The sequence below is a fragment of the Schistocerca piceifrons genome, chromosome 1 (genome assembly GCF_021461385.2).
Source record: "Schistocerca piceifrons isolate TAMUIC-IGC-003096 chromosome 1, iqSchPice1.1, whole genome shotgun sequence".
Classification (NCBI taxonomy): Eukaryota; Metazoa; Arthropoda; class Insecta; order Orthoptera; family Acrididae; genus Schistocerca; species Schistocerca piceifrons.
In genome coordinates this window covers 1,209,233,135-1,209,257,259 of record NC_060138.1, presented here as the reverse complement: position 1 = coordinate 1,209,257,259, position 24,125 = coordinate 1,209,233,135, and the positions used below count along the sequence as shown (strand labels likewise).

At 42.8% G+C, this 24,125-nt stretch overlaps 1 protein-coding gene across 3 annotated transcripts in view; it reads left to right on the top strand.

Moving 5' to 3' along the window:
* Nucleotides 1-24,125, top strand: part of LOC124781735 (glycine-rich cell wall structural protein 1.8-like) — a 173,549-nt gene that overhangs the window by 106,618 nt on the left and 42,806 nt on the right. For 2 of the 3 annotated variants that reach the window (XM_047253884.1, XM_047253887.1), the window contains exon 2: nucleotides 11,394-11,566. In XM_047253884.1, the coding sequence (XP_047109840.1) occupies nucleotides 11,394-11,566 (173 nt within the window). The remainder of the gene's footprint in view (nucleotides 1-11,393; nucleotides 11,567-24,125) is intronic. The other variant, XM_047253885.1, reaches the window with a different exon arrangement.

Below are 24,125 nucleotides of genomic sequence, written 5' to 3'. Positions count from 1 at the left end.
CTGCATAGTGTTTTTTGTCAGTCTAGCAGAAAGAGGATGGTCGTTATCGTTGAGTAGCATCACTTCACGCGGTCTTCCTGATCATTATTCTTGGAATCCGTTTGCAAGACGTCTCAGGTGTTGACAATAAATTTTAGCAATGATAGTTGCACCTGGGGAAGCAATTCGTAATACACGGAGTTCTTTGTACGCGGAGTTACTGCTTTTTTTGGACTGAACGATTTCTTATTTTCCTTATGTTAGCATATGGACACCATTACTCGTCACGAGTAAGGGTAGCGGATAGCAATGGTACTGTGGGGGTTTGGATACAGTTGCAACTGATAGATAAAAGATTTATGTATATAATTTATTACACCTCCGCTAGACAAATCGTCCGACGGTAGATATTTTATAAACCAGTGAAAAGGCGAGATAGGTAGCTGGTTTCTATATAAACGAAAACTTTGCCAAGTTTATTTTTCAAATGTATCGCACAATATAAAAGATAGTAACTAAATTGTGAGTTTTGCTGTATAAACTAAACTGGATGATAAATCAATATGTTTAAAAAAAAATATATATGCTACTGTACGTGCAAGAAGAGGATTATAACAACAAAATGAAAAAAGTAAGATGAACTGCATATGAAGTAGTCTGAAGTGCAACTTGTTTCAAAATATTTCTTCTTGCTAATTCACGAAAATAATTCACAAAAAGCGAGTGATAAAGAAAACTCTACAGATATTTCGACATCGTTGGTTTCCCAAGAGCGATGCACTTGAACTACACATTGTAAGCGTCCTGACTATGTAGCTGCGCATCCAAGCGCGTCGTAAATAAAGATTTCAAAATTTACTGACTGGTTACGTCGTTGTTTATTTATAGATTTAAACTTATTCTTATTGATTAGCAGCATTTTTAATTCAGTTGGAAGAAGTTTAAATATTTTTACGGCCGCATAATTTCCCTCGTTCTGCGCCAGACTCAGGTTAAGTCTACATCTACGTCTACATCCATACTCCGCAAGCTACCTGACGGTGTGTGGCGGAGGGTACCTTGAGTATCTCTGTCGGTTCTCCCTTCTATTCCAGTCTCGTATTGTTCGTAGAAAGGAGGATTGTCGGTAGGTCTCTGTGTGGGCTCTAATCTCTCTGATTTTATCCTCATGGTCTCTTCGCGAGGTATACGTAGGACGGAGCAATATACTGCTCGACTCCTTGGAGAGGGTATGTTCTCGAAACTTCAACAAAAGCCCGTACCGAGCTACTGAGAGTCTCTCCCGCACAGTCTTCCATTGGACTTCATCCATCACCTCCGTAACGCTTTCGCGATTACTAAATGATCCTGTAACGAAGCGCGCTGCTCTCCGTTGGCTCTTCTCTATCTCTTCTATCAACCCTATCTGGTACGGATCCCACACTGGTGAGCAGTATTCAAGCAGTGGGCGAACAAGCGTACTGTAACCTACTTCTTTTGTTTTCGGATTGCATTTCGTTAGGATTCTTCCAATGAATCTCAGTCTCGCATCTGCTTTACCGACTATCAACTTTATATGATCATTCCATTTTAAATCACTCCTAATGCGTACTCCCAGATAATTCATGGAATTAACTGCTTCCAGTTGCTGACCTGCTATATTGTAGCTAAATGATAAGGGATCTTTCTTTCTATGTATCGCAGCACATTACACTTGTCTACATTGAGATTCAATTGCCATTCCCTGCACCATCCGTCAATTCGCTGCAGATCCTCCTGCATTTCAGTACAATTTTCCATTGTTGTAACCTCTCGATATACCACAGCAAGATCCGCAAAAAGTCTCAGTGAACTTCCGATGTCATCCACAAGGTCATTTATGTATATTGTGAATAGCAACGGTCCTACGACACTCCCCTGCGGCACACCTGAAATCACTCTTACTTGCGAAGACTTATCTCCATTGAGAATGACATGCTGCGTTCTGTTATCTAGGAACTCTTCAATCCAATCACACAATTGGTCTCATAGTCCATACGCTCTTACTTTGTTCATTAAACGACTGTGGGGAACTGTATCGAACGCGTTGCGGAAGTCAAGAAACACGGCGTCTACCTGGGAGGAAGTAAAGGATGTTTTTCCTTTATGCGTAGTTTTACTGTTATGCTACGGTTTTAATATTCGGAAGTGCCGCTAACGGCAAATTCCATACTGAACTGAATGTAAAAGAAACCTCCAGGCTACGGATGTACATGTAGCTGGAGTAAATTAAAATGTAGAAATTGAGAGCGTGTAGCGCTGACAGATTTAGGACACGGTAGCAGCTAGTTCGCCCAGACTTTCCCGGTAATCGAAAAAGGCGCTTTAATTAGGGCCGCCTTTAATGTGCGCTGGCATCCCCGTGGCGGCTCAATATTCTGCGTTCATCAGCGACGTCCGCGATGGCGGGCAAATGGGCCGATCGAACGATAGCCGGTAATTGCGTGCCGTGACGGCGCACAGAGCTGTCAGGCGCTAACGTGGCGGTCGAGCAGAGCGTAGCAGTCCTTCCGCGTCAGTGGGACTGCGAAACTACTGTGCCGGCCTGCCGCTGCGGCAGACCAGCTGACTATTGTGACGCCAGAGCGCGCCACAGTTCCGATCTGAAAGGACATTGACGGATGGTCAAAGATACTGATATGTGCAGACAACTAACCAACAGTGTAATGAAGGGCTTCTGCGACTATTATTCGAATCCGACAGGCTACTTTCTAAGCAAAGGTTCGCTTAGACATTTATCTATGAGTCACCATCATCATTATTATCCTTTCAGGGATGAGGCACTTCTGCCTGTTCTGGCCTGAATCCATCTTTGTTTCATCCTTCCTGGCCTCTTCGGCCAATAACCCTGTATGAATGTACCATTTTCTGAATCCTTGTACTATGAATTCGTTCTAAATGCTCTTCCCATTTGTTTCTTTATTCGTCTTTTTTATCCCATATTGCAGATATTTGTAGCTGATTTCCTGTTATCAGGCGTGTGTATTCCAATAGTACCGTTAGGAATTCCATTTCTGTGGCTTGTATAAGGCTCAGGTGTTTCTGTCTTAATGTCTACGTTTCACTGCCGTATAGAATAAACACGTAGGGGTAAAATACAGGGAGCGAAAGGCTATTTACAATCTGTACAGAAACCGACCTCGGCGAAGATCAGTTTGGATTCCGCAGAAATGTTGGAACACGTGAGGCAATACTGACCCTACGACTTATCTTAGAAAATAGATTAAGGAAAGGCAAACCTACATTTCTAGCATTTGTGGACTTAGAGAAAGCTTTTGACAATGTTGACTGGAATACTCTCTTTCAAATTCTGAAGGTGGCAGGGGTAAAATACAGGGAGTGAATGGCTATTTACAATTTGTACAGAAACCAGATGGCAGTTATAAGAGTCGAGGGGCATGAAAGGGAAGAAGTGGTTGGGAAGGAAGTGAGGCAGGGTTGTAGCCTGTCCGCAATGTTATTCAATCTGTATATTGAGCAAGCAGTAAAGGAAACAAAAGAAAAATTCGGAGTAGGTATTAAACTCCATGGAGAAGAAATAAAAACTTTGAGGTTCGCCGATGTCATTGTAATTCTGTCAGAGACAGCAAAGGACCTGGAAGAGCAGCTGAACGGAATGGACAGTGCGTTGAAAGGAGGATATAAGATGAACATCAACTAAAGCAAAACGAGCATAATGGAATGTAATCGAATGAAGTCGGATGATACTGAGGGAATTAGGCTAGGAAATTAGGTACTTAAAGTAGTAAAGGAGTTTTGCTATTTGGGGAGCAAAATAACTGATGATGGTCGAAGTAGGAAGGATATAAAATGTAGACTGGCAATGGCAAGGAAAGCGTTCCTGAAGAAAATAAATTTGTTAACATCGAGTATAGATTTAAGTGTCAGGAAGTCGTTTCTGAAAGTATTTGTATGGAGTGTAGCCATGTATGGATGTGAAGCGTGAACGATAAATAGTTTGGACAAGAAGAGAATAGAAGCTTTCGAAATGTGGTGCTACAGAAGAATGCTGAAGATTAGATGGGTAGATCACATAACTAATGAGGAGGTATTGAATAAAATTGGAAAGAGTAGAAATTTGTGGCACAACTTGACTAGAAGAAGGGATCGGTTGGTAGGACATATTCTGAGGCATCAAGGAATCACCAATTTAGTATCGGAGGGAAGCGCCAACGGTAAAAATCGTAGAGGGAGACCAAGAGATGAATTCACTAAACAGATTCAGAAGGATGGAGGATGCAGTAGGTGCTGGGAGATGAAGAAGCTTGCACAGGATAGAGTAGCATGGCGAGCTGCATGAAACCAGTCTCTGGCCGGCCGAAGTGGCCGAGCGGTTCTAGGCGCTACAGTCGGGACCCGCGCGACCTCTACGGTCGCAGGTTCGAATTCTGCCTCCATCATGGATGTGTGTGATGTACTTAGGTTAGTTAGGTTTAAGTAGTTCTAAGTTCTAGGGGACTGATGACCACAGCAGTTAAGTCCCATAGTGCTCTGAGCCATTTGAACCAAACCAGTCTCTGGACTGAAGACCACAACAACAACAACATGCGACTGTTATTCGAATCCGACAGACTACTTTCTAAGCAAAGGTTCGCTTAGACATTTATATATGAGTCACCATCGTCATTATTATCCTTTCAGGGATGAGGCACTTCTGCCTGTTCTGGCCTGAATCATCTTTGCTTCAGCCTTCCTGGTCTCTTGCATCAATAACTGTGTATGACTGTGCCATTTTCTGAATCCTTGTGTTATCAATTCCTTCTAAATGCTCTTCCCATTTGCTCCTTTATTCGTCTTTTTATCCCATATTGCAGATATTTGTAGCTGATTACGTGTGTCCTGATTTCTTATTATATCAAGGCGTGTGTATCCCAGTAGTACCGTTAGGAATTCCATTTCTGTGACTTGTACACTACTGGCCATTAAAATTGCTACACCAAGAAGAAATGCAGATGGAATACTGGTATTCATTTGACAAATATATCACACTAGAACGGATATGTGATTACATTTTCACGCAATTTGGGTGCATAGATCCTGAGAAGTCAGTACCCAGAACAACCACCTCTGGCCGTAATAACGGCCTTGATACGCCTGGGCATTGAGTCAAACAGAGCTTGGGTGGCGTGTACAGGTACAGCTGCCCATTCTGCTTCAACCCGATACCACAGCTCATCAAGAGTAGTGACTGGCGTATTGTGACGAGGCAGTTGCTCGGCCACCATTGACCAGTCGATTTCAATTGGTGAGAGATCTGGAGAATGTGCTGGCCAGGGCAGCAGTCGAACATTTTCTGTTCCAGGAAGGCCCGTACAGGACCTGCAACATGCGGTCGTACATTATCCTGCTGAAATGTAAGGTTTCGCAGGGATCGAATGAAGGGTGGAGCCACGGGTCGTAACATTCTGAAATGTAATGTCCACTGTTCAATGTGCCATCAATGCGAACAAGAGGTGACCGAGACGTGTAACCAATGGCACTACATACCATTACGCCGGGTGACACGCCAGTATGGCGATGACGAATACTCGCTTCCAATGTGCGTTCCCCGCGATGTCGCCAAACACGGATGCGACCATTATGATGCTGTAAACAGAACCTGATTTCATCAGAAAAAAATGACGTTTTGCCATTCGCGCACCCAGATTCGTTGTTGAGTACACCATCGCAGGCGCTCCCGTCTGTGATGCAGCGTCAAGGGTTCAATGGTTCAAATGGCTCTGAGCACTATGGGACTTAACATCTGAGGTCATCAGTCCCCTAGAACTTAGAACTAATTAAACCTAAAGACATCACGCACATCCATCCCCGAGGCAGGATTCGAACCTGCGGCCGTAGCGGTCGCGCTGTTCCAGACTGAAGCGCCTAGAACAGCTCAGCCACAACGGCCGGCAGCGTCTAGGGTAACCGCAGTTATGGTCTCCGAGCTGATAGTCCATGCTTCTGCAAACGTCATCGAACTGTTCGTGCAGATGGTTGTTGTCTTGCAAACGTCCACATCTATTGACTCAGGGATCGAGACGTGGCTGCACGATCCGTTACAGCCATGCGGATAAGATGCCTGTCATCTCGACTGCTAGTGATAGGAGGCCGTTGGGATCCAGCACGGCGCTCCGTATTACCCTCCTGAACCCACCGATCCATATTCTGCTAACAGCCATTGGATCTCGACCAACGCGAGCACCAATGTCGCGATACGATAAACCGCAATCGCGATAGGCTACAATCCGACCTTTATCAAAGTCGGAAACGTGATGGTACGCATTTCTCCTCCTTACACGAGGCATCGCAACAACGTTTCACCAGGCAACGCCGGTCAACTGCTGTTTGTGTATGAGAAATCGGTTGGAAACTTTCCTCACGTCAGGAGGTTGTGGGTGTCGCCACCGGCGCCAACATTGTGTGAATGCTCTGAAAAGTTAGTCATTTGCATATCACAGCATCTTCTTCCTGTCGGTTAAATTTCGCTTCTGTAGCACGTGATCTTCGTGGTGTAGCAATTTTAATGACCAGTAGTGTATATGGATCAGGTGTTTCTGTCTTAATGTCTACGTTTCACTGCCGTATGGAATAACATGCAGGAGTAAAATACAGGGAGCGAAAGGCTATTTACAATCTGTACAGAAACCAGATGGCAGTTATAAGAGTCGAGGGGCACGACGGGGAAGCAGTGATTGAGAAGGGAGTGAGACAGGTTTGTTGTCTCTCCCCGATGTTATTCAATCAATATATTGAGCAACAGTAAAGGAAACAAAAGAAAAATTGGAGTAGGAATTAAAGTCCAGGGAGAAGAAATAATATCTCTGAGGTTTGACGATGACATTGTAATTCTGTGTGAGAGAGTAAAGAACCGGGAAGAGCAGTTCGACGGAATGGACGGTGTCTTGAAAGGAGGATACAATATGACCATGAACAAAAACAAAACGAAGATAGTGGAATGGCGTCGAATTAGATCAGGTGACGCTGGGGGAATTAGATTAGGAACTGAGACACTTAAAGTAGTACATGGGTTTTGTGGAGCAAAATAACTGGCGATGGTCGAAGTATGGAGAATATTAAATGTAGACTGACAACTTCAAGATAAGCGTTTCTGAAGAAGAGAAGTTTGTTAACATCGAGTATACATTGAAGTGTCAGGAAGTCCTTTCTGAAAGTATTTGCATGGATTGTAACCATGTATGGTAGTGAAACACGGACGATAAATAGTTTGGACAAGAAGAGAATAGAAGCTTTCGAAATGTGGTGCTACAGAAGAATGCTGAAGATTAGATGGGTAGATCACATAACTAATGAGGAGGTATTGAATAGAATTGGGGAGAAGAGGATTTTGTGGCACAACTTGACTACAAGAAGGGATCGGTTGGTAGGACATGTTCTGTGGCATCAAGGGATCACCAGTTTAGTACTGGAGGGAAGCGACGGGGGTTAAATCGTAGAGGGAGACCAAGAGATGAATACACCAAGCAGATTCAGAAGGATGTAGGTTGCAGTAGTTACTCTGAGATGAAGAAGCTTGCACAGGATATAGTAGAATGGAGCGCTGCATCAAACCAGTCTTTGCACTGAAGACCACAACAACAACAACAACAACATAGAATAACCGGCAGTCCCATCATCTTCTATAGCTTCAGCTGTGTGTCGACCAGCGCTGTTTTCAGCGTCCTTCGAAAAGCTTCGCACATTGCCCGGCATCATCCTAATTTATTACTTATATCTCTAAGCCAGCGTAAGTAATTATAATTTTGAACGTGTTCTATAGTCCTGTCATCCGAAGTAATCTTTCCTCTTACTGAGTGTTTGCCCTAAATACCATGTTTACTGATTTTGAAGTAGAAATTTTAATGTTATATTTTTTTCAAATCTCATGTAGTAAAGAAATAGCTCCATGAAGATTATCTTCTGTGTTTTGCATAAACGCTAGGTCATCAGTGTATGCTGACACATTTAAAACAACCTTTCCTAATTTCATATGGTGCCTAATCCTTCCATTCGTGCAGGACATCGTCCACATAAATGTTAAAAATCGTGGATAATAATACACACACCTATCTTAATCCCTGATTAATAACTATATTTCTCCACTGTAATGAGATGAACTATGTCCGAAACACGTACCATTTTATACTGTTGTTATACATGTTATTATGCGCTGAGGATAGCGCCGTGTAACCATTATATTCCATAGTGCACGCCTGTCTACCTCAGCGAAGGCCCTATAGGTGGGCAATTTTTTTATTTTATTTTATTAGCTGTTTCATATATCGTCAATATAATCTCACCCTTTTCGAAAACCATCCTGTTTTTCGTGCAAGAGTAATCTGCTGTTGGCTTTAATGTACCAGAGTATTGTTTATAAGTTGAATTTAGTATACTTATACCTCTGTAGTTTGCGGGTTTATTTCTTTCCCCTTTCTAAAATATAGGAGAAGCAGTTGTCTTTAACCATGTATCGAGGATCTTCATTGTAAGCCAGCAGGTATTTGTTAGATGAAGAAGGTGGAGTTTGAGTAAAGGCCCTCCATTCTTTGAGTTCTTTATTTATACCCGCTGGTCTGGTGATTTTTTATTCTTTTGGTTTCTTATTATAGCGTCTTGCTCTCCTGAAGTAAGTAAGTCTTTTTTATGATTCTCTGTTCCTTTCGTCAGGAGTAGTAGAAGCATTTGCCCTGGGCTTAAACCAAATACCTTTTATAATGTTCAGTCCATTCTTTATATCTTATCGCTTCAATTTGTGCGGTTCAATCAAATTATATAATTTGTAAGCAAACTCGTGACCCGTATATATTGTGTTGTACATTACTCACCAACGTTTCCGAAATGTCTCTCTGTGATGTTTTTGTTAGAGATTTTGCCGTATTTATTGCAGCTATATAACGGAGACTAGCGTGATGTACTTTTAACTAAAATGTGGGTGATAAATGTAATATCAATTTTGATTATCATCTGGTAAAAATCAGGTTGCAACCAGTAAACGTGGTAAGAAGTTAGTTCACCCAAGAACGTGATACATTTTTCTGTGTAATAGATGATTTGGTGGAAACCTAATTTGTAGAAGTCTCCATTTTGGCCGTTAAGGAATCGTTGCACCTTCAAAGTCACCTCGTCATGATTGTGGAAATGCCCGCCAAGCAATGATTGTTTTCTTTTGCAGAAAGAGGAGAAACTCACTGGGTGCCATTTCAGGAGAATGTACGGGGCATGAGGCAATAAGAGATGGCCCAAAGAAGCAACAAGTGTGGCTGTGCCCTTCGCAGAATGAGATGGGGCACGTTCAACAAACAAAGGCACCTTCCTCCCTGGACTCGTTCCCACAACACTTGGTATTGACGGCCTCCTGCAACCTGGTCAGCAGGTTTTGGTACTATGTTCTATGTTCCTGTGATGAAAGTACGCAGAAATTTTTCCAAGATGATGCAAGATTCGACTTCAAAAAGGTGTCTGCCCCAAGAACTGGATTTGGCAAGAAGTTGATAATTAACTATTTAAAATTTTTAAGGTCAATTATTGAGACCACCGTCATGTTCGACGTCAACATGCAGTAACTACTCAGAGACGACAGGTGGCAGCACTAGCAATGGAAGGCTTGTAAATATTGTCGAGGGGATGCGGAAAACGGTGTAGTCGTTGTTGTAAGCGACGTAGCTTATGTCCAGGAGGTCACGGTCATTGGCTTTCAGGCCAAGGATGGAAGCATTTCCGAAACGGCTGAGTTTTTAAACCGTTTGTGTGTCGCCATAGTAAAAGTATACTTGTCTAGCAAAGTGGCGCTATCGAAAACCGGCGCCAAAGCAACTGCACTGCACCACGGGCCATAGAAGACAGGGGTGAACGATGGCTACGGAGATGTGTACGGGGGAATAGACGTGCAATTTGTGAGGTGACAGGCGAGTTTTGGCGCCCTGGAAATATATGTTCAGAGTTGGGGCGGCCACACAGGACGCTCGTCAAAGCGGCTGCCTGGCAGGGACCACGTGGTGTTGAACGTTAGGTTAGCAAACCGCGTGATGCCGCACAATGGCCGGTCCAGCCACGTGGCTGGGAATTCCATGGTGACGCTGTGTTGATGAAGGAGACGCGCCAGGAGTGTCAAAGATGGCGGACTTTGTGAAAGTTTAATGGCAGACATTTCACAGTTCGTATAGAAAATAATAATAGCCAGATGAATCATGATACCTAAAAAAGAAACGTGTACATTACTATTATTTGCAAGTCGATTCTGATGGTGTAACCAGATTTTCAGTATCTTTATTAGTTTAAAGTTTCGTATCTGACGGTGAATTATACAAGTAACACCGAGCAATGACTTTCCAAAATGTAAATGCTTCATCCGATTTTGTCAATCGCCGTGTCTTTAGAAAGATACTAGTCTAAACGTAAATTGGTATGAATTACAGGCTTGTCACTTAAATAGTACATGAGTTATTGGAGTTCAAAGTGGCCGATTACAGCCGGCCGTTGTGGCCGAGCGGTTCTAGGCGCTTCAGTCTGGAACCGCGCTGCTGCTATGGTCGCAGGTTCGAATCCTGCCTCGGGCATGGATGTGTGTGATGTCCTTACGTTAGTTAGGTTTAAGTAGTTCTAGGTTCTAGGGGACTGATGACCTCAGAAGTTAAGTCCCATAGTGCTCAGAGCCATTTTTTTTTTAAATTTTGTATTCGGAAACATTTTGCTTAGAAGCCGCGGTTTTCTAGTCAATCAAGAAAAACAACGAATAGAATTTTAAGGCCCTCACCCTCATCCCCACTCTCGCACCCCCCCCCCCCCCCAGTCAGGATTTTTAGTATTTTATTCATTACACTCCCCCCTACCATTGTACAAAAATTTTCCACTACAATAATGTTCCCCTATTTCCGCATCGCTTACTGGACTACTACAATTTTATAATTTATTGCACCTGCTAATCTGCTTTCCCAACTGCAACATGTGTTTCTACTGCACAGTTCATTTGTAACAACCCAGTTCACTTAGCATGTTTTGCATCTTGGACACGCACTGATCCCTTTATTCCCTTTATACACAGTGATGTTAGCCGTACTGGTCATATAAGATTACAACTTTCAATTAGCAGATAACATTCATCTTGTGTCTGTCCAGTGTACTCCAGATTTGTCATGTCAGTTATCCCTCACATGCAGCGTCGCTCCTTGAGGACTGATGTTCTCCTTTTCCTAGTAACGACTGAGGTTTACTGGGATGCAACACCCACATTCTTGAAGTGAGACTGATTGTTGTTATCCAGCCGTATAGCAGGGGCTCGTTACTTCCAGCACATCATTTGCTCCATTGTTAAGTTGATAACAGGTGTTGTCGAGCTGCCACTGCTTGCTCCACCATCACTGTGCCGATCCTTTGACCGACTGCCTGTGAGACCGGTGCGCTGGTGACGTTGTCTGCAGGTGGTCGTCGCGCTGCTGGTGACGTCACCGGCTGCCGCCGTGGTGCTCATCTACGGGGGCAGCGTCGAGGACGGCGCCGGCCAGTGGGCGCGCCCCGAGCCGCCGACGCCGCCCACGGCAAGAGGGCTCGTCTACCTGGGCCGCGCCGACGCCAACAGGTGCGACACCCATAGGTCGGTACGCAGCTCTGCTCCAAAAACTGGGTGTGGGACTGTCCGCGGCCTGGGCCGCTGGTGGTGGCACTGGCTTGGGACGAGCCCTGCACACAACTCCCAGCTGTCAACGGTCCGTGTCTGCCTGGGCTGGTGGTGATGGTGCTGACCTCTGACCGGACCCAAATGTGCCGGCACACAGCTGCCAGACAAGTGCGAAGCCATCTGCAGTCTGCCATCATCTGGGCCAGGGACGATGGCAAGCCCTTGGTAGAACACACATATAGGTCTGTGTGCTGATCTCTGCAGAGGGTTCGGTTGTCCATGCTCTGGGCCAGTATTGATAACAGTGGCTGCAGCTCCCAGCTGAGCTCAGAGGCATCTGCAGCCTGATCGTCTGACCTGATGGAGACAGCTTTGGTCTGGACGAGGATATGCATGAATCTGTGTGCAGCTGCCAGGAGAGGATCTCACTGTTCGAGGTCTGGTATTGGGTCGGTTGGGTGTGATGACACTTCAGATGCCAGTAACATTGCAGACACACCTTGCTCTTTGTGCACCTAATAACCAAATAACACTTCATTAAAATTTATTGTTTATGTTTTTATGTACATCACATACTGACAGTACTTCTTTGCTTATTTAATTATCTGTTCATCACAAATCATGAAACTGAGTCTCAACATATCCCTTCCTGTTAATTTGCCAGATAACTAGTAGCGTGTACATCAATTAATATTTGACAAGTGTGTATACTAATCTCGCACACGCTAATGGTTACATTACTTTGCATTCTCTGAATTAGCAGGTTTTTCGCCTATCTGATCCAACCCACTTATTTATTTATTCATTTGGCTTACACGCAGCGTAAAAGGACAGGTATATAACATTACTATATGTATACAGTGTGAAAAGTATTTAAACCGACAAACTCTGGGAGGTTGTAGTTGTGGTGTCACCGCCAGACACCACACTTGCTAGGTGGTAGCTTAAATCGGCCGCGGTCCATTTAGTACATGTCGGACCCGCGTGTCGCCACTGTGTGATCGCAGACCGAGCGCCACCACAAGGCAGGTCTCGAGATACGGACGAGCACTCGCCCAGTTGTACGACGACATTGCTAGCGACTATACGGACGAAGCCTTTCCTCTCATTTGCCGAGAGACAGTTAGAATAGTCTTCTGCTAAGTCCATGGCTACGACCTAGCAAGGCGCCAATTGTAACAGTGCATGTATCTTACAAGTCTCATTTGTATAGTCAAGAGAGATGTATCACAAGGAGTGATTAAAAGTTAAGTATATTCCAAAGCTACGTATTTTCTTGATAGCAGTCATAACGTATCCTGTTCCAGTCTTGACGGCAGTCGGCGTGTGTGTACGCGTGCCTTTCGGCTCCCTTCTCAGTGTGGCGTAACTAGCTTGTTACGCCACAACAGTAGGGGACATCAAAACGAATATTTTTCCCTAATGTCATTTTTTCCTATGAGGATTATTTAAACCGGTGGAGGCCGTATTACGATCTTCGGTTGTTAGAGGCCGTATTACGATCTTCAGTTGTTAGAGGGCGTATTACACTCTTCAGCTGTAGGCAACTGCTGTCCACCAGTGTAGTAGTGTCTCTGTTTACTAATGGAGCGATACACCTAGAGTGAGTACACTGATATAGTTGGTGCGTACTGTGATGACCTCAACCCACAAGAAAAATAATTAATCAAAATCTGAACTGTGAAGTCATCCCAAATTCTACTTGGAAAACCACACTCTTCGTTATACTTCTCAATTGGTCACGATGCCACTTTGTTTAAGAACTGAAAACTCTAATATTCAAGAGAAACGGCTCCGAAATTAACCTGCACCGGCAAATTGTGTATATATTCTCTGAAACTTCAAAGACATCTAAGACAAGATCTGAAAGGAATTAGAAAAAGTGACAAAATTTCGTGAATTACACAAATCTGTTAACAATCACATCAACACTGGGGGGTTTCACCACACGTCTACCCACTTTTGAGTATAACGAGTGTCTCTTAATACTACGACTCCTAGCAATACAATGTCAAAAACTTTTATTACTGGGTACACAGTCCCTACGTGATTGACAGCTGATATTTATAATTCCCGCTCACGTCAGGAAATGCACCAATACGGGAATAGCAGCTATTACGTTATTGGTCAGAACACAAGCAATTATGGCGGTCGCCGTATTTTCGCGCGAAGCCTATTTCGCGACAAAATACTCTTTATTAGCCACTGTCGTATATCTAGTCCCATAACAATACATAAAACTACATAAAATAACTACAATAATTTTGACATGCAAGGAGAATTAGTTCTAATGAGAGGAAAAAGTTTATATTTACTGGTGTTTCAACAATGACTACCAGGCAACTTTTAATTCACTGATTGTAATTTTATTTTCGTTAGCAGAAAGCAAACATAAACTAAATAAAGAATTTATTTAAATAGAGTCTGTAATTCTTATACTTTTAATAGAGAAACAAAGTTTCTAGGTCAGGGGCCGGCCGCGGTGGCCAAGCGGTTCTACGCGCTCCAGTCCGGAACCGCGCTGCTGCTACGGTCGCAGGTTCGAATCCTGCCTCGGGCATGGATGTGTGTGATGTCCTTAGATTTAAGTAGTTCTAAGTCTAGGGGACTGATGACCTCAGTTGTTGAGTCCCATAGTGCTCAGAACCATTTGAACCATTTTTTTTTTCTAGGTCAGGGGATAGCGTTCGGCGAAATCTCTTAACTTTTTGTTGCATACGAAGCGTTGCGTTGGGTAGCTCGATGTCGGCGGGTTACGATGATGAGAGCAGGATACAGGCAGCTCCGCTGGTTAATCTTCTCCGGCGAAACGCAAATAAAGTTCCGGCACAGCTGAATCATTAACCCCGTGGTGATTAACAAACCACAAGACGCCAGTATACGTCCGTTGTTGACATGTCCCCTGTTTCAAAGTACATTACGTAGACATCGCTCGTTTTTCCACTTTATGCACTGTCCGTGAGTGGTAAAGAGAATTAACAATCTGACAGTTCGGTATCACTGTCCATACAATTACGTATGCTTTTCATAAAACGCAGTACTATTTTCCCGCGCACGCTTCACAGACACACCGTCCACCATCCCCTCTACTACACAACAACCTTTCGACTATCGATATCACTATCGCTGTCCCCCGTCTATAGATCTTATATCGTTATCGTAAATTACATAAATCTTTATAAATGTTATTGACTGCATTTTTCACAATTAATAATATTCCAAAAGAGAACTTTACGAACTTTACCACAGGTACAAAGCAAGAAACATACTTATCCATTGGTAAACGAAATAATCACAATTACATATTTACATTTAAAAACCACAGTAGAATGTTACATAATCACAATTAGGAATGCCCATATGAACAAAAGAAAAAGAATAGAAATCTAAAGAACATCACGAAAAAAATTTTATATGCGTAATTAGCAATGCCTTCACAGTACTACGTGGCGCACCACTACGGACGAGCTGCACAGCGGGTGTATCAACAGCAATATCCTAATCGCCGTATCCCGCATCATACGACCTTTGCTGCTGTGTACCAATGTCTGCGTGAGACCGGGTCATATAGCAGATTACCTGGACAGGGACGCCGTCACACGGTAAGAACGCTGCAATTTCAGGAAGCTGTCTTGCAGCCTGTGGAGCGGGATCCTTCAATCAGCACTCGTGCAATTGCACATAAGATGGGGACGAATCAGACGAATGTAAGAACAGTCCTTCGAGAGAAATTTTTACGTCCATTTCACTTACAGCGTGTCCACAACCTGGAACCAGTTGATTATCCACTTAGAGCACTGTTTTCGCAGTGGTACCTGGAACAGTATCAAATGCATCCTACGTTTCCATCCTCTGTGTTGTTTACCGATGAAGCAACGTTCGGGCGTGATGGAGTCTTCAATAGGCACGATTCACATGTTTGGAGTGAGGATAACCTACATGCCACAGTTACTAGCGCTCATCAATTCCGGTTCTTCGTAAATGTGTGGGTCGGTGTTGTTGGGAACTGTTTAATTGGGCCGTATCTGCTACCTAGGCCATCAAATGGCAGGCACTATTACAATTTTCTCGCCAGAGCATTTCCAGAATTGTTGGAAGACGTCCCGCTCCCTTCAAGACAACATGACGGGGCGCCGGCACATTTCAGTCGTCGTGTGGGTCGATTCCTGGACCGACGGTTCCCAGAAACGTGGATTGGCAGAGGTGGTCCTGTACCATGGCGTGCTCGATCCCCAGACATGTCCCCTCTGGACTTTGTTGTGTGGAGAGAGATGCGCAACCTTGTTTAGGCAACTCCTGTTGCATCAGAAGAGGATCTCGTTGCCCGGAAGTTGCAGTAGCGGGAACAAGTCAGGATACTCCTGGGGTTTTTGCCCGTGTCAGACAGAACATGATCCGACGTTGTAACCTTTGTTTACGTGTCAATGGAGGTATTTTTGAAAATCTACTGTAACTGCAATTGGGTTGTGTTAATGTGTTGTCTCCTGGTCGTAAAAAATGGAAAAGTGTTTGTTGGTTTAATTAATTTGCCACTAGAGAAATCTTCAAAAATGTTCAAATGTGTGTGAAATCTTATGGGACTTATCTGCTAAGGTCATCAGTCCCTAGGCTTACACACTACTACTTAACCTAAATTATCCTAAGGACAAACACACACACCATGCCCGAGGGAAGACTCGAACCTCCGCCGGGACCAGCCGCCCAGTCCATGACTGTAGAGCCTCTAGACCGCTCGGCTAATCCCGCGCGCCAGAGAAATCTTCCTCTACCGGTTTAAATACTCCTTATAGGAAAAAATGACATTAGGAAAAAATAGTTGTTTTGATGTCCCCTACAACCTCCCAGAGTTTGTCGGTTTAAATGCTTTTCACCGTGTATAATACGATTACGGAAAGACAAAACTGCATATAAAACTAACTAAATGTCAAGTTCTAAGTTCCTAATCGATGTAAGAACCATATCGTCAGCTATCACCATGTCGCTCCAACTCCCCTGTTAGGAATACAAGGGGCATTCGTCTCTAATGTGCTGGACTGTCTGGTCCACAGCCATATAGTCACAAGCCAGAGACTCTGTAGCACCCCATCTGTAAAGCGAGACTGCGCATCGACCATGCCCATGTTTCTTCAATTTGATCCTTAGTTTCCTGTCGAGTTTTGTGTGAGAAGTGTCGCAGTTACGCTTTCGGAACCACTCAACGCTCTTCAGCATTTTCAGTAAATAGACTTTTCTTGTCCCAGAGGTCCCTCACCTCGGTATTATTGGCATCTAGCTGTTATACTTGCCGTAACGGTGGCTTTCTTGAACGGAGCATATTTAGTCGTAGACTTGCTGTGTTTCCCTGTATGAGTAATTCTAAGGAAGGCCTCGCGCTTACGGATTGTGGTAGGATAGGTGTTGCTAAGCAGAGGAAGCCAATAAATGGATGTTGGTCGGATTATCCCAGTTATTAATCACACAGTGTGGTTCAACTGGACGTCGAACAAATTGGTGAGGCAGCTGTTTGGCCACAGCAGGGCACAATGCTCGGCAGCTGAGAATATCAGCGCACTGGATGATGTGCGCAAGGTATTCTCTGGAGCTCCGCACATCATTCCACGCAATTTCTGAATAATATTGTCACTTTATCTTGGCAGCAGTATTTTCAAAACGTTTTTGCTATGAAAGGGTGCGGCCAAGGGTGACATGAAGGTACTTAGCAAAGAGTGTTTCCTTAAGTTTAACTCCGAACCCCATATTAGCTTCTTTATTGTTCAGATGGAATGCAAATACTTCAGTTTTACTTGTACTGGGTTTAAGTCTCCACTTTCTAAAATAAGAGCTCATTTTGGCTAGATCCTCTGTGAGAATTATCTCTGTTTGTCAGAGTTCTTTGATTGTACAAGCAGAAGCAACATCGTCCGCGTAGCACAAATTTGTTGACCTGGTATTGGGGAGATCAGACGTGTATAGGAGCACTGTGGCAGATCATTACTTAATTTCCTCTCCTTGCTCACATTTCCTTCCAACTAAACGCAGAAATATTTTTTGTTAATCATGTTGTTGATGAGAGATACAGTTTTTCGGTATCATTTCGTTTTTAGTATTTCGTACACCATCCCTTCTCTCCAGAATGTGCCATATGCCGCGGTTAGGTCTACGAACGCGACAAATGTGTTCACGTTTTCTTGGAAACCAGCCTCTGAGAAAGTTTTGAGGGCGAGTGATTAGTAGCAACAACTTCTCTGTGACTTGAAACCCGCTGAGCTGGGATATGTTCTAGAACTAATTCGCCAATTCTATTACAAATGAGCGTCTCCGAGACTATAAGAACAGCTCAAAAGGGAAAGTGGTTTGAAACTTTGAGGAACGTCAGATGGTTTACCTAATTGCGAACCCACTGTGGACACTAGTCCACTCCAAACCAACTCAGCTGTTCTGCAATGTCCTTTCACTCATGCATTACCAGCGTCGTTTCAGCGTAGTTGTTAACTTATTTCAACGTTCAATTGTGTGTACGACAACGAAGAATGGGAATGCACGTACTACAGAAACAATTTTATTAGCATAATGTTTGTTATGTTCATATATTATTTATGGTTACTAAATACGCCAGTACACAACATTTATTAGTACACGTCACCTAAGAAAAATGAAATTACGTTTAAAATTAATTACCAGTTCATGTGCTATGGGTATTTTCCCAGCAGATGTCCCTGCGTTCCGGCTTTGGGATGGCTGTTCCCAAAACTGGAGCACAATTTATACCTCATGTTCTAATTTACTATTCGTCACGCCTCAACGATGACAAAAGAACTCGCATGATAGCACATGATAGTAGCCTTAAGTGTTTGAAGTAGGTGAAGTGTAGAACAGTATGTCTCCACAAGAAGTACGTCAAACAGAGCAGCTTGCCTACAAGGTATTGAATTTCGTCCAAAATGTGATGAAGTTCTAAACTTAAAGGTCTTGCCTCGTTTCCATCAATCACTCACAGAACTCAGTATGTGTTCTCTCTCTTACTAATTGGGTAACTTGTGCGCAAAGATCTGCCAATTCAAGTGTTAGTTACGAACTCTCATTATGTTAGGAAACCTGCACAATAAATTGAAGTAAAGAGTTTAGTCACTCTTTCTTAAATATTACTTTCAGTAGTCTTCCATTCAAAAACATATTTTGTTTATGTGAAACAGTGCAGGATGTAGCTTCTCGAAAACATAAACATTTAAGCCATCCACTTACAATCATTTTCTGTGATTCTTCATTACGGTGCACTTCATGCCTCCACAGAGAGAAATATCGTTTTTCTTTCTCTTCGTGTGTTTTCGTTGAAATAGAGTGGTTTCGTGGTACAATCAGAAATTTGGAGAAACCCAGACAAGTTTAGAAAACGCACTTGATTTGTTTTCTTTTAGAAGTCCGGAAGACAAGTATATATTCTTCAACAGTTCTGCAGGTTCCTTAATTGTGAGGTTCTCCCATGAATATCGAGCATTCGTTAAACTGTGTGCTCAGTGAGATTGCAGATGATCAAATATTATACAAATGAGTGGACAAAGGGACTTATAATTCATCACAACAGTTACATAATCTGTTAGGCCAACCTACTACTGAAAACTGAAGAGCAACTATAATGCAATCAATCCGATATTTCAAATTTTAGTTTCACAGGACTTGTCATAACACAAGAAACTAAAAAAAAAATTATAGGCCAGACAGTTGGATGCATAAATTACAAGATTAAGAAAAACTAATTTCCAAAATATTCCACTTCAAAATCACTCCATTGTACTTGGAGCAATGCTACGAAATGGACGCTGGAGAAACAAATCCATCCGTGATAATTAATCAATAAAGATGAAAACACAATAGCTTAATTTGTGTTGTATTTCCCCTAGTCAAACGATGGGACAATGTCTAGATATAGATCTAAGAAAAATGTATTTATTTCTGTGTTGTCACGTGTTCTCTTTATTATTATTATTATGTTATACATTATTTAGTAACCAATAAATATGTCACCCATACTGAATGTTCTGCAGCTTCAATTCGAAAAATATGCCTCATTTCAATGTACTAACTAAATACCTAACTGTCATAACCAACATGATGCATGTTTGCTATGCTTTTTAATCCTGTGACATTGTTGCATATGTTGCTTTGTATGTAGCACTTCAGTTACGTTTTAGCGAGAAGCAACTGTTTTTATGTGCGATGGTTAAAATGTAATTATAGGTGATCCCTCTTAGGTAGCTTTAACTATGTTACGAACAATACTACAGAACAGAAACAATTATGTAAACACGTTATTTACGGAGAATTTACTGTTAAAACACAGAATACAGATTTATGAACGTGACAGGTCTAACTCCTTCTTAAATGTTTTATAACAGGTTTTGTACCATGGACTTACTATTAAAAAAATGAGGGTGAGTGTAGACAGATGTTTGGAGAAGTGGTGGATGACATCTGAAATTAAGGTATCATGTAGCAGCAGTCTGCATTTGTACAACCAACGTACATGTCCTTGCGTCAGAAGTAAAAAGCCCTATGATAAAACTGAAACAACTTAGAATGTTATTAAACGGAGAACAATGATAGTTAACTGAATAACACAAACACGAACTTAATAACTTGAGTAAGGAGACACCAGACGTTCAGATGAACTCATACCCCTGAATCGAAAGTTGTCTTCGCTACTGAATTAGTATGTAAAGGAAGTTTAAACAGTGAAATACAGGTGCATTAATTCTGCTACGGGTGCTGTGTGTAACAAGAAGCCAAGTCGTTTCATTTGTATCACCTTCAAATCATTAGTTCATGCAACAATCTTTTTACGAAGGATTGCTGGCATTGTTATGAAATATTCTACTGACATAACGTAAATGTCCATCGGGTCTAACTGTAGCCCGTCAGTGACAAAAATGCATTTACTGAAATATTAATGGATAGTTCATGTCGTTAGATTTTTCATGTAGTATGTCCTTAAGCTGTAAATGTATGTAATTGTTTCTGATGAAGGGCGAAACGCCACAAGAAGCACTAAAAAATGAAAACAGTAATTTTTAGTAAGGAATATCCGATAAGTTTGAAGAGTATTTTAATATGAATACAAATCGAGGAGCAGTTTGTTTTCATTTGTGATTTCGGACGGTGTGGAGTGATCGAAGTACTCGGTCTCAGTACTTTCTTTTATTTCAGTTTGTGTCAGGTTCCACAACACAGTCAGGAAACTTTTCTTACAAAGTTCTGACGTAATCATAATGATGTAGGACACTAGTAGAGTTACTTAACACATAACAGGAACAAAACGTATTTAAAATAACCCTTTCGGATTGACCCATAGTGTTATTAGAACATAAATGCTCTCGTGAAATATGAAATACAATTAATCAATAACGGATGTTGAACTTCATGACTGTTCATTGACAACTGTTCACTGACGAAAATCCTCTGCCAATCACTTTTGAAGGAGATTTCCTTAAAACATGAACGGTTTCGTGCTTCATATCACCTTCAGGTGATTACATTCGATTGCGTCTTCACACATTTAATCTTAGGGTTCTCTGTTTAACATAAAAAATAAATTATGTGATGCAGACTAAGGAGGCGTAGGAGAAAGCACTGGAAGTGGTATTGTGACAAGTTGTGAATATATTAATGTACTTCCATAAACATCGCGTTAGCAAATAGTAAATGCATCGAGAATGAATTTATCACTTTGCAGCAGAGTTGTGCTGATATGTAATTTTCTGGCAGATTAAAACTCTGTGAGTGGACTGGGATCCAAACACAGGACCTCTGCTTTTCGCGTGCAAGTGCTTTATTTACTGAGCTAAACAAGCACGACTCGCGACCTTTTCCCACAGCTTTACTGGAAGAAGTAACACTTTCACGAGTCGTGCTTGGGTAGCCCAGTTGGCAGGCCACTTTCCCGCGAAAGGCAAAGGTTGAAATTGTAACTCTAACTGTCTGCCAGCAAAATCGGGGAGTTACTCTGACTGTGAAGTCCCTACAGCTTTCGGGAAAGTGTTGCGGGACTTCGGGATTGTCTAACAACATTCAGTTTTGCTGCAGTTATCAACCTACTTCTTGTACAGTAGCAAAAATTACGTAATTTATAGAATTAAATACTCATTCTTTCCAGTTATGATTATGAATTAATTATTAATACTTCTGTGATATTTCAGGCAGTACTTAAATTTATGCTTAAAACTGTGGCGTGACCCTATATATCCACTTGGTGTAGATAATAGTAGTGTTATGATAATGTCTTTTTCAAAATGCATTAAGACATACACCGCTGGCCACCGTAAGTGCAACATCAAGAAAGACAAGAGGTAGCACAACAAAATTTATTTTGTAGATAACATGTTGACCAAGTATCAAATGATTACGTTTACAGACGTCTGTGACACGTGGTTCCTTCCAGAATCAGTAGCCAGAGTAGCCGCCATTGTTGGAGATCACCGCTGCCACACGTCTCGGCATTGAGTCAAAGAGACGTTGGATGTGTTCCTGGGGTACAGCAGCCCAAGCAGCTTCCACACGTTGCCAAAGATCATCTGGTGTGGCAGCTGGGGATGTAATCTGGGTCACTCGTTGAGCAACCATGGACCACATGTTTTCTATCGGCGAAAGATCCGGAGAGCGAGCCGGCCAGGGAAGCAATTCAATCTGGTTATTGACGAAGAACCTTTGGACAATGCGTGCCACGTGTGGTCGCGCATTATCCTGTTGAAATACGGCTGTGGCCGAGCCCTGAAGGTAAGGAAGGACAACTGGCTCCAGCACCTCGGATATGTAGCGCCGGCTATTTAAAGTACCGGCAATGCGTACTAGATGCGTGCGAGAGTAATATCCAATACCGCCCCATACCATAATACCCGGTGCAAGACCAGTGTGGCGGTGCATAATGCAGCTGTCCAGCATCCTCTCTCCACGGTGTCTCCACACTCGAATCCGACCATCGTGGTGCTGCAGACAGAAGCGTGCCTCGTCAGTAAAGACAACGTCATTCCATTCTGCCGTCCACATCCGTCTGTCATCACACCATTGGCGACGGAGACGTCTGTGGTTCTGCGTCAATGGTAGACGAAGCAATGGACGTCTTGCGGACAGACCACTCTGCTGTAAACGGCGTCGAATGGTACGCGCAGACACTGGATGATGCGTTACAGACGCAATGTGCTGTGCTAAGGTTCGGGATGTCACTGAGCGATCCGTCACTGCCATGCGCACAATTTGCCTATCAGCACGTGCAGTGGTGCACCGAGGTGAATGCGATCGACCACGTCGGTCCGTCGTACCCTCCTGCATCCAACGGTCACATATCCGCATTACAGTTGTTTGGTTTCGTCCAACACGGCTAGCGATTTCTCTGTATGATAATCCACAATCTCGGTAAGCCACTATCCTTCCTCTGTCGAACTCGGATACCTTGTGAAACAACCACAAGGTAAACACACGTGCCGAACGTACACTCGTCGAAATCGCCAAGCCTTAAATGGCGCTATGAGGTGGCGCCACAGGCGCGCGTGATGTGCGTCTGCGCTGAAATTCTAATCAGTTGCATAGCTCATCGCTGCAAACCCATGGTGTAAATTTCACTTGATTCGGATGCTTCCTTCAGGGTGTTGCATTTACGGTGGCCAGCAGTGTAGATAATTCATTTTGTAACAAGTAATATAATCTTCATTTACTATATTTGAAATTTGTGGTTGTTTTTTGTTGTTGTGGTCTTCAGTCCTGAGACTGGTTTGATGCAGCTCTTCAAGCTACTCCATCCTGTGCAAGCTTCTTCATCTCCCAGTAACTACTGCAACCTACATCATTCTGAATATGCTTAGTGTATCCATCTCTTGGTCTCCCTCTACGCTGCCCTCCAATACTAAATTGGTGATCCCTTGATGCCTCAGAACATGTCCTACCAACCGATCCCTTCTTCTAGTCAGGCTGTGCCACAAACTCCTCTTCTCCCCAGTCCTATTCAATACCTCCTCATTAGTTATGTGATCTACCCATCTAATCTTCAGCATTCTTCCGTAGCACCACATTTCGAAAGCTTCTATTCTCTTCTTGTCTAAACTATTTATCGTCCACGTTTCACTTCCATACATGGCTACACTCCATACAAATACTTTCAGAAATGTGTTCCTGACACTTAAATCTATACTCGATGTTAACAAATTTATCTTCTTCAGAAACGCTTTCCTTGCCATCGCCAGTCTACATTTCGTATCCTCTCTACTTCGACCATCATCAGTTTTTTTGCTCCCCAAATAGCAAAACTCCTTTACTACTTTAAGTGTCTCATTTCCTAATCTAATACCCTCAGCATCACCCGACTTAATTCGACTACATTCCATTATCCTCGTTTTGCTTTTGTTGATGTTCATCTTGTATCCTCCTTTCAAGACACTATCCATTCCGTTCAACCATTCTTCCAAGTCCTTTGGTGTCTTTGACAGAATCACAATGTCAAAGATTTTATTTCTTCTCCATGGATTTTAATACCTACTCCGAATTTTCCTTTTGTTTCCTTTACTGCTTGCTC